At 40.7% G+C, this 12,044-nt stretch overlaps 1 protein-coding gene and 1 pseudogene across 1 annotated transcript; both read left to right on the forward strand.

The window, feature by feature from the left end:
* The first annotated feature begins 1,259 nt into the window (after positions 1 to 1,259).
* Positions 1,260 to 7,995, forward strand: LOC106372841 (annotated as a pseudogene).
* A 149-nt stretch (positions 7,996 to 8,144) lies between these two features.
* On the forward strand, positions 8,145 to 12,022 carry LOC106372842 (probable LRR receptor-like serine/threonine-protein kinase At4g31250). The gene is made up of 3 exons (XM_013813111.3): positions 8,145 to 9,059; positions 9,832 to 10,506; positions 11,144 to 12,022. The coding sequence occupies exons 1-3, from the start codon at positions 8,378 to 8,380 to the stop codon at positions 11,818 to 11,820; spliced, it is 2,034 nt and encodes a 677-aa protein (XP_013668565.2). The 5' UTR covers positions 8,145 to 8,377; the 3' UTR covers positions 11,821 to 12,022.
* Positions 12,023 to 12,044: the final 22 nt, after the last annotated feature.

Here is a 12,044-nt window from a genome sequence, read left to right on the forward strand (position 1 = left end):
GCTGATGCCGTCGACGAATACCTCCGACTTGGTGAGACCACCGCGCTTTTATGCTTGGAACATTTTGTTCAAGGAATCATAAATATATTTGGAGATGAGTATCTAAGAAGACCCACGCCAGAAGATCTTCAGCGACTATTCGATATTGGAGAGATACGCGGATTTCCCGGGATGATAGGAAGCATCGATTGTATACATTGGGAATGGAAGAATTGTCCGACCGCATGGAAAGGTCAATATACACGTGGATCAGGAAAGCCAACCATTGTTTTAGAGGTTGTAGCTTCACAAGATCTCTGATATGGCACGCCTTTTTCGGACCACCAGGTACATTAAACGATATCAATATTCTTGATCGATCACCGGTTTTTGATGATATATTACAAGGTCGAGCTCCAAAAGTTAACTACATAGTTAACGGAAACGGGTACCATTTGGCTTACTATCTCACAGATGGTATTTATCCAAAATGGGCTACTTTTGTCCAATCTATTCCACTTCCACAAGGTCCAAAAGCATCCTTATTCGCTACATATCAAGAAGTTGTACGTAAAGATGTCGAGCGTGCTTTTGGGGTCTTGCAAGCTCGATTTGCCATAGTCAAAAATCCAGCTCTTTTGTGGGATAAAATAAAAATTGGCAAGATAATGAGAGCATGTATCATTCTACATAATATGATCGTAGAAGATGAACGAGATGGGTACACTCACTTTGATGTATCAGTTTTCGCACAACCGGAATCAAACCAAAGTTCCCAAGTGGATTTCACGTATTCGACATATATGCCTTCAAATCTCGGCAATATGATGAGCATTCGGAATCGAGTTCGTGATAGAACAATACATCACCAGTTGAAAGCTGATTTGGTTGAGCATATTTGGCAAAAATTTAGAACAAATCAAGATTTCGACTAATCGGCTTTTTCTCGTTTACGATTTGTATTTGTATTTTTCATACGTTTTATGTAATTTTTATTAAAAAAATTATGTATGTTTTTATTTTAAATCATTCTAATTAAAACAAAATTTTTTTAAAAAAAAAATTAACCCCTATGGGGTTCTCCCATTGGAGGAAGCAAAAATTAATTCCAATAACCAAAGTTCTTAACTTATCAAATCACCTTAAAACCAACTAATTTAATCATTAGAGCCCATTAGGGGTTCTAATGGATGGAATTGGTCTTATAACCCTGTCTAAACAAAACCCGATTTCAACCGAACTAAATTTTATCCGAAAATTAGTAAAAACTCGAATGAATTTATGAACATAGTATTGAAAAACCAAAAAATTCAAGTCAACAGAAGCGAATCTAAAGGCACATCGAACGTCTAGGGGCCTAAATTTCACAACTCATATATTTTGACAACATGATGACTTCATGTACTTGGATAAGACTTAACCAAAAATTAGAAATACTTAATCAATTCAAAGTCAGAACTGTGATTAAGCCATCCAAGCATAGAGAAGACTTACTTACTTGGTTCCACGTTCTTGAAGCAAGAAAACTTCACATATCAGCAGAAACGAAAATGATTTGTGCATGACAATTGCTGTTCTTTCGCTATCAGCCGGCCTAACATCCTTCTTCCGGTGAAAAGCTTCACCTCCTCCTCTAATATATCTCCCTTCTTCCTCTCAAACACACATCTTTGTATCTGTTTCAAGAACTTTGCTCGAAGCATCGAAATGATCTGTCATTTCGTATACTCTCTCTTACTATTACTCCTCGCTGCCAGCTTCGCCCTTCCTATCTCCGGCGACGGTGACGCTGATGCTCTTTTGAAGTTCAAGTCATCTCTAGTGAACGCTAGTGTCCTCGAAGCCGAAGGGTGGGACTCTGGTGTTCCTCCTTGCACCGGGGATAGAGGAAGCCACTCGACATGGAAAGGAGTGATGTGCGACAACGGCGTCGTTTACGCTCTCCGCTTAGAGAACATGAGCCTCACGGGGACGCTTGACTTGCAACCGCTCGTTTCAATGCCAAGTCTCGAGAGCGTGAGCTTCATGTATAACAGTTTCGAAGGGCCGATGCCACGTGGAGTCGACGAGATTGTAACGCTAGTGTATCTTTACTTGGCGCATAACAAGCTTTCGGGTGAGATCGATGGTGATTTGTTTGACAGCATGAATGATCTTGTGAAGGTTCATCTCGAAGGTAACATGTTTTCCGGTGAGATTCCGGAGTCGTTGGGGAGACTGCCGAAGCTGACGGAGCTGAATCTTGAAGATAACATGTTTATAACGGTCCGGTTTCTGGCCCAAAAAGTTTCATAAAGGAATGGGCTTCTCTACGGCCCGTTTGGCAAAAACCTAGGGTTCCTTCCTTCCTTCCTATAAAAAGAGCTGCAGCCCCTTCTTTTGTCTGATCACAAATCTGAAGCGAAGCTCTGCAGAGAATTCCCGGAGGCCGAAAACCCTAGCCGTCGACCTCTCTCCCTCCTGCGCCGTCTCTCTCTTCTTCTCTAATTCTTGTTTCAAGATCCAGATCTAGGTTGAGGTGGAGTGTCTTGAACCCATCTTGTTCTCATGTACTGTATACTTCTTTATGTACTGTATTAGACCCTGTTTGAAAGCTAGGATGATAGATCATGATTATTGCTAGGATGTTAGATGAATGGAACACGATGCATAAGAACCCTCATATTGTTAAATGGGACTTAGTAAACTGAAATGGAGTTGTGGTAGCGATGATTGATTGGTAATTTATGCTTGTATGTTTGGATGTGTAGTCCCATGAGTGGTTTGTGATTAAAGCTAGGATGCTAGAGGGAAATGAATGCTAAGCTGATAGATGAGTAATGATTGTTAATGTTATTGAAGTAGAACTTGAGTGCAATGTGTATTGTGTGTGGCACCGATAACGGGTGGCGTCTAGTGAATGAGTCCAAGTACAAGTCTAAATGAAAAGGAAAGCGAATGAGAATGGGAAGGGATAAGTGAAAATGATAAGGATGTGAAAGGATAAGTGAAAGTATGAAAGAATAAGGTTACGGTTAAGCATGGGTGGGGAAAGCATATAGAGTCTAAGGAAAGTATGTGTGGCAGTAGTTCACGCTAGGTATCCATAGGAGATGTGGCGAATCCACAAGAATATGGAAGCACCCATAGGAGATGTGGCGAATCCACATGAATATGGGGTAGAAGCCTAGTGGGAGCTACCCACTGATGATAAGAACGAAGTGCCAACCGCGAGAGGCGGGATATAAAAACGTGCATCAAGGTCGGGTAACGGGAAGTTAAAGGTGTCATAGGATCGAGTCGGTCTGGTATGATGAGTCGGTTAAGTCTAGGGTTTAACGTGTGTGGCAATGAGTGAGTTCATTGTAATGATTGATCACTAGGTTGCTAGAAATGTATGGAATTGAATGTGGACAATTAGTGATGACAGTATGAAATGATAAAAATACATTACCTGATTGTAGTGGCTAGTCAGTCCTAGTTCTCGCATAGAGTAGTATAAAGTGTCATGCGGGCAGGCTAGTCTAGAGCCACTTCACTGAGTAACTTGTTGCTCACTCCTCCATTTCTATTTCCCTGTGCGCAGGACTGTAAGTAGAAGTATATGGATGTGGGTGTGACGGTATTTCAAAGAAGGTTATGCGCCCGTCGGCTCTCGGGACCAGTAACGGGACACGTAAGGTTGTCTAAATGAGTAGACACGTGTCCATAACGCCCTTTCGATAACCCCGGTCGGACGCCGGGGGATCGGGCCGTTACAATGTTCACCGGGAAAATACCTCCGTTTAAACATAAGAGTATCGTTACCGTTAACGTTACTAACAATCAGTTAGAGGGTCGTATTCCGGTTGCTCTCAGCCTCATGAACACCACCTTCTTCCAAGGTAATCATCATCATCATCATCCTCATATTCATATCATGTCTTGTTCCTTTAATTAATTACCATAATATTGTTACTTATTCTAGTTTACACGAATATCAATCAGTAGTCAATCACTTATCAACAATGAATTAGTTCAATGGTTAAACTCTTATATCATTTAGTAAAAAGACTAATAAGTTATATATATATATATATTTGATTTTAGGTGAAAAGCATCTACTCTAAAAATTAATTTAACATGGTTTATATATGATCAACACTAGTTCTAAGGTTTTATGATACAAAAATAATCTTATTTTGAATATTCATTCTCGTTTTCTTTTTGTTTCTTTTAGTTTCAGGTAGGTAGTTTTAATTTTATGTTCGTACACTATTAGAATCTTCATCAGTTTATGACTCCAGACGAATTTCAAATTTTGTCGGCTTCTCGTTCTAAAAGGATTGACCCTTGTTAGTTTTCATGTAAAAATTTAAGTTTAACAAACGACAAAAAAAAAATTAACTCTATCTGATTATTACCAACCATATGGGGGAACTTTGAATTTATTGGTCCATGCACTCTTCTTAAGAGCAGGAATAAGGCTGATTCTTAGAGCATGGGCAGCGGTGAACCATTCATTGGGATTCAAAAAACTAATTTTTTATTATTATTATTCTTTTTCATTTGATTAAAAAAAAAAATTAAATAAAGTGACCAATTGCGGGCCGCCACGTGGCGTGGGGCCCGCTGAACAGTTATGACCCGGGTTCACTCAGGAGAGGCGAGACGAGCCGAAGTCTTCATTTATGCTTATTTTAATATATTTTTTTTCGTAAAACGTGCGACCTCTTCTCCTTAAACTCCTGATGCGCATGCTCTTAGGAGTTTTAAGAGGTGTAGGGCCCACAAAAATCATAAAACCCACCTCTTCTTCCTCTTCTGCAAGAAGCGAGTTCGGTAGAGTTTTTGTACTGTTCGCGGGCTCCACTGACACGTGGCAGCCCGCAATTGATCCATTTTTAATTTTTTTTTAAATTAGACAAAAAAAAAAAAATTAGAACCCACGCTCCCCACCTTGCGGTAATCCTGCTCTAAGTACTGAGAAGCATGTTGAGTTTTTCCATGCGAAATTACAAAATTGTTTTTAAGAAATTGACATATGCGCAATATGAATAGATTTCTTGTAGAAATCATATGTGAACATTTCTATGACTAAATGTGCCACGTAAGATCTGTAACTTTCAAATAATTCGTTTGGGTCTAAAACAGGCAACAAGGGGCTGTGTGGACCGCCTTTGCTTCCCTGCAAAAACACTCCGCCCTTGCTTCCGGTGTTTCTCTTTGCCATCACCATCCTCGCCGTCGTAGTACTCGTTGTCTTCTTGTGCTCCATTTTCATCTTCGGCCGCCGTAAACATAAAGCAAGCGAAGTACACGAACACGGCTACAGCAGCAGCCTCGGCACACTCTCCGTACCATCGGAGCAACAACTCAGCGAGAAGAGCTCGATGGACTCTAAAGTCTACAGGAAACTAGCCAACGAAGTTGTGCAACGGGACTCAGTAGCAAGATCATCAATATTAGAGCTGCCTCGAGAGGAAGTCGACAAGCGAGTAGATCAAAAGAAGCTCCATTTCGTTCGGAATGATCAGGAGAAGTTCACGCTCCAGGAAAGCGGTTTAGGTTTATGAGTAACATTGGGAGGGAAGAGTTTTATGATTATATGAAGAGGATCGGACGGTTATCTCACCCTAATCTCCTTCCGTTGATCGCCTTCCACTACAGAAAAGATGAGAAGTGTTCTTTGAACAATTTGTTGCAATATTTTAAAACCGGACTGTCATAACCTAAAAAATTTTGGATTATGAATCAATATGGTTTCATCTAGAATCAATTAAATTCAGTCAAAAAATAAAAACAAAATTACGAGTGGTTTTTTTTTAGTTTTTAGGTAAGTTTTTTTTATAAACATAATTAAGTTTAGTTAGTAAAGTTTTTTATAAAAATAAATTATTTAATCAAATTTAAATATAAACTAAATGAAAATTAGATATTTTGATGTTTAATAATGATTACGAGTTATGAAAAGTAAAATAATTGAATAAAATAAAAAAATTTATAATGATTTTAAAATAAAATTAATTTTTGATAATGAATTATAAATAAATTCGAATGGTTCACAGTTTAACCTGGTTCATCCTTCGGTTCTGTTGGGTTTTGAAAACACTGATTTGTTGATACTTTATTTTGTTAATTTTTGCAGCAAACCGGACACCCGGCCAGGTGGTTTTGGATTGGCCGATCCGGTTAAAGATTGCAAAAGGAGTCACTAGAGCTTTGGACTATCTCTACAAAATATTCCCTGATCTGAATCTCCCTCCTTGTCTCCGGGTTAGCATCATCACCTGCCTCAGTATGAAGAGAAGATACTTAAGATTGTTACGAGCTCCTCCCCGGTGGACAACTTTATCGTTTGGCTCCCAGACCCTAAAGGAATATATACTACTAAAATGGGTTATGGTGTGGCGAGTTACTCTGATCATAGACTGCCCTTTCTACCACCATCCTTTGACTGGCTGAAGCACATATGGAATCTGAATACATCTCCTAAGATAAAGGATTTTCTATGGAAAGTTATAAACAGAGCAATCCCCGTCAGTTCCAACCTAGTCACTCGAGGAGTTAATCCCTTTGCTTGTAAACGATGTGGAGGAATAGAGGATGACGTCCATGTGTTTGCCTCATGCCCTTTTGCCATGAACGTGTGGGAACTAGCCCCCTAGCTTGGATCCCTGATTCGCACTCTTCTCTTGCAACTATGCTTGTCCATGGTAGCAGAATGATCACCCCCCCCCCCCCCCGTCGGACTCTATGTACCGATATGGCCTTGGGTGTTGTGGAACTTATGGAGTCTCGTAATAAACTGTGTTTTGATGACAGATTTTTCTCAGCTCAAGAAACGATTCACAAGGCCATCGCAGACGCAAAAGAATGGCAAGCAGCGCAAGAACTGGGCGCCAGCTCCCAACCTCAGCACGTGAAGACCAACGCTCCGACCAAAACCTCTCCAGCTGCGGACTCGAGACCATCGTGCTTTGTGGACGCGGCCTGGAACCTTATCACAGAGGTCTGCGGCATTGGCAGTATCTTCAGGGGAGTAAACTCATCTCGCCTTCCCAACATCCACTACTCCCTCCGGTTCATCTCATCAGCTTTGAAGGCAGAAGCCATAACTGTCCGTTCTGCAGTCATGAAGGCTGCCTCGTCGAATATTCGATCCTTGACGGTGTACTCTGATTCTCAAGTTCTGATCTCCATGATCAAGACAAAGGAAACAAGACCAGCGCTCTATGGGATATTATTTGACATCTTTTATTTTAGCTCTCTGTTTGAAACAATCTCTTTCATGTTTATCCCTCGTTTAGAAAACTCAGAGGCTGATTTGGTGGCAAAGTCAGCTCTCGCTGCGGTGGAAAATCTCTCCGTCGATGGAGTGTAACTTATGCTTTTAGATTATGAATGCAATGTTTGTTCGACCAAAAAAAAAATCTCCCTCGCGGCCATCTCAAATCTTCCAACGTTTTGCTCGACCACGACTTCGAGCCGCTACTAACGGACTACGCTCTCGTCCCTGTGGTTAACAAAGATCAGTCTCACTTCATGGTGGCTTACAAGTCACCAGAGTTCACTCTGGAAAACCGGACATCAAGAAAGTCCGATGTGTGGAGCTTGGGAATCTTGATCCTCGAGTTACTCACTGGGAAGTTTCCGGCGAACTATCTCCGGCATGGGAAGGGAACTGACGACGAGCTAGCTGCTTGGGTTGAGTCAGTAGCGAGAACCGAGTGGACACCTGATGTGTTTGATACGGAGATGCAAGCAGGGAGAGAACAGGAAGGGCAGATGCTGAAGCTGCTCAAGATTGGGTTGAGATGCTGTGACTGGGACGTGGAGAGGAGGATGGAGCTTCACGAGGCTGTTGATCGGATAGAAGAAGTTGATCACGGAGACGTTGGTGAAAGTTTTCAAGAGAGTTTTCGATCTTCATACGTGACTGCTGATTATGAGTATCGTTTTTCAAGAACCACGACTGGGGAGTTCTCGCTCGTGTCCCTCTAAATCTCTCATTGATGTTTGTTGATTAAGTTTCTTGTCTCTGTTTGTAGGTAAAGACGTACCACTTTTATTGGCATTCGATTATATGCCCATCCCAAGGCTTTACTTGGCTCCACGTTGATGGAGATCGTTGACTTTAATGTAATCTTCAAAAGATTTACTCCTACAAAAAAATGTCAAATACTGAATAAGACTCATTTAAAATCTTATAAAACGAAACATTGAAACATGTAATCAAGCCATATCCAAACTTAGACTTACTTGGCTCCACGTTCTTGAGGCTTTTCCAAGAGAAAACTCACACATTAGCAAGCGAGAACGATTTGTTGCGGTGACATTTGCTGTCATCTCGCCATCAGCCGTCCTTCCGACAAAAAGCTTTCACCATATAGTTTCCTTCTTTTTTGAAACATTAGATTTTTGTTTTTGTTTCTTCAAGATGATTCTTCATGACAACAAACCTGCGGTGGTATACTCTCTTTTAGTATTATTACTCGCCGTTAGCTTCTTCGTTCCCATCTCCAGCGACGGTGACGCTGATGCTCTTTTGAAGTTCAAGTCATCTCTCGTGAACGCCACCGTCCTCACCGGATGGGGGGACTCCGGTGATCCTCCATGCACCGGGAAAAAAGGGAGCAACTCGAAATGGAAAGGAGTCATGTGTTCTGCCGGCGTCGTTTACGCTCTCCGTCTAGAGAACATGAGCCTTGCGGGGACGCTTGACGTGCAAGCGCTAGGCTCCATGCGCGGTCTCAAGAGCGTTAGCTTCATGCGCAACGGTTTAGAAGGTCCGATACCGCGTGGACTCGTCGGGCTTGGATCTCTTGTGCATCTTTACTTGGCGCATAATCGGTTTTCAGGAGAGATTGACGGTGGTTTTTTTGACGGAATGAAGGATCTGGTGAAGGTTCATCTTGAAGGAAACAGGTTTTCCGGTGAGATTCCTAAGTCGTTGGGGAAGTTGCCGAAGCTGACTGAGCTGAATCTTGAGGATAATTTGTTCACCGGGAAGATACCGCCGTTTAATCAGAAGAATCTTGTAACCGTTAACGTTGCTAACAATCGGTTAGAGGGTCGTATTCCGTTAACTCTCGGCCTCATGAACATCACCTTCTTCTTAGGTAATCATCATCATCATCATAACGTCTTGTTCCTTTTATTGTGTATCATAATATCGTTACTTGTATTCCATGTTTACGACTGTGGTTTTAGTTTACAAATATCGATCAGTAATGCATGTCCATAGTCCTTGAAAACTTGAAAGTCAACATCTGATTATACCATCCATGCAGAAACTTTGAACTTTTTAGTCATGGATTTGGATTCTTTGCAAGTAGTGAGCACCACGTTTATAGTTTGACACAATGTGCGATATAATTAGTTTTCTTCTAAGATTCATATGTGAAAAATAATTTGTATAATAAATCAAATGATATTTCAATAATTTTTTTCATTATTAAAACTAAAATAATAAAAATGTACGAAAAATAGTAAATTAAGTTTAAAACAAAAATTAGATTCTTAAAACATATGACTTTATTTCATTTGGTTTTATATTTAATTTTTAAAAAAATTAACTTCACAATTAAGATATCAGAATATATTATTGTTACATTAAGAGCATGATTATTAGAAGGTTCTTAGAATGGAGTTTTTATCGGAATATAAGAAGTCATCTCTTAACTTTTAACTAAAAAAATTAAGAACCGGCTCTTAAAATTTTTATTTAAAAACCGATTCTTAGTTTTTTTAGTTAAAAATTAAGAGACAGATTCTTATATTTCGTTAAGAGCTCTACCCTAAGAACTCCCAATAATCATGCTAATACTCATATGGTAATCTTTCTACAAATAGTAACTTTTCCATCAACTATATTCTCTCCCCTTTACCTAGGTAACAAGGGGCTGTGTGGACCGCCGTTGCTTCCCTGTAGACACCCTCGTACGCCGTTGGTTGCAGTGTTCCTCCTTGCCCTCACCGTCCTCGCCGTCATAGTCCTCATTACCGTCTTCTGTTCCGTTTGCATCCTCAGCCGTCGTCAACGCAAAACTCCCGACCACGACCGCGGCCACATCCCTAGCCTCGGCCTCGGCACAGTCTACGGACCAAGCGAGCCACAGCAAAACAGCGAGAAGAGCTCGCAGGACTCCAAGGTGTACAGGAAGCTAGCCAGCGAAGCTGTGCAGCGAGACTCAACGGCAACGTCATCAGTGTTATCCGAGAGAGCCCTGCCTCGAGAGGAAGATCAGCGGAAGCTGCATTTCGTTCGGAATGATCAGGAGAAGTTCACGCTCCAGGATATGCTCCGTGCGTCCGCGGAGGTTCTCGGCAGCGGGGGGTTTGGATCGTCGTACAAGGCGGCTCTTACGGGAAGCCGCGCGGTGGTTGTGAAGCGGTTTAGGTTTATGAATAATATCAGGAGAGAGGAGTTTTACGATCATATGAAGAAGATCGGACGGTTATCGCACCCTAATCTACTTCCGTTGATAGCATTCTACTACAGAAAAGATGAGAAGCTTCTCGTCACCAATTACATTCCCAATGGCAGCCTCGCCAATCTCCTTCATGGTTAGTGTTCTTCATTTCCTATGATGTTCTTTTCAACCAATCTGAGAAATTTTATTGGTTTGGTTTGGTCGGGTTGGGTTTTCGCTTTATTAACCAAAATGTTTCTCATTTCAAAATATTATTAACTAAAATGTTATTAACCAGACCCAACCCGACCAAACCAATAATACTTTGAATCGAGATATAACTAATCTTTTTTTTTTGTCAACTAACTAAAATATATATTTTAAATTATTTTGTCATGTATTTTTCAAAATAGATATAAAATTGAGCATTTAAGTAGTATTTAAGGTTTTAAAAGAAAAGTTCAGATAATAAATTAAAATGTTGAATACATGAGATATTTATTTAAGTTTTGAATATTTCTTTTGGATTAAAATTTTTGATTTTTAAAAAAAAGTTATTCGAATTTTCAAAATTTTAGAGATGCTTGAATACATGTAATATTTATTTAAGTTTTGAATAATTATTTGGGATATTAACTCGGATTTTGGATTAGATTTTTGGATTAAATTCTAGATACGGTTTATAGTTTATACCAACTTACAAGATCGAATCAGATTAATGTTTTTGGTTCGGGTTGGTTCAGATCTCGGGATTCAGCAGACCTATAATTATGTTTGGTTGATTTTTGCAGCAAACCGAACACCCGGTCAAGTGGTTTTGGATTGGCCAATCCGGTTAAAGATTGCAAGAGGAGTCACAAGAGGCTTAGCTTATCTCTACAGAACATTCCCTGATCTGAATCTCCCTCACGGCCATCTCAAATCATCCAACGTGTTGCTCGACCACGACTTCGAGCCGCTTCTAACAGACTACGCTCTCGTGCCAGTGGTCAACAAGGAGCAATCTCACCAGTTCATGGTGGCGTACAAGTCACCAGAGTTCACTCAGCAAGACCGAACATCAAGAAAGTCCGACGTCTGGAGCCTAGGAATCTTGATCCTCGAGATACTAACGGGGAAGTTTCCAGCTAACTACCTCCGGCAAGGGAAAGGAGCTGATGACGAGCTAGCTGCTTGGGTCGAGTCAGTAGCGAGAACTGAGTGGAATGCTGACGTGTTTGATAAGGAGATGAGAGCAGGGAAAGAACAGGAAGGTCAGATGCTGAAGCTGCTCAAGATTGGGTTGAGATGCTGTGACTGGGACGTGGAGAGGAGAATGGAGCTTCACGAGGCTGTTGATCGGATAGAAGAAGTTGATCACAGAGAGGCAGGTGGAAGTCAAGAGAGTTTTCGATCTTCGTACGTGACTGCTAGTGATGGTGAAAATCGTTTTTCAAGAGCCATGACTGGAGAGTTCTCCCTCGTGTAATAGCTTCACTGTCTCATTGATGTTTGTTGTGTTTATGTTTGTAGGTAAAGACTGATCACATTTTTATTTGCATTCTATTATTTTCTTATTAGTTATGGTGGATGAGTAAGCTTTTGTTTATTTTTGTGAATACCCGTGCCCCTTTGTTTGTTATCATCTAGACGCAAAAAAAGAATTTGTCTTTTTATGATTTCTTCTTCAACTTGTCTACTGTTGAGATAAGC

This window comes from Brassica napus, chromosome C1 (assembly GCF_020379485.1).
Source record: "Brassica napus cultivar Da-Ae chromosome C1, Da-Ae, whole genome shotgun sequence".
Taxonomy (NCBI): Eukaryota; Viridiplantae; Streptophyta; class Magnoliopsida; order Brassicales; family Brassicaceae; genus Brassica; species Brassica napus.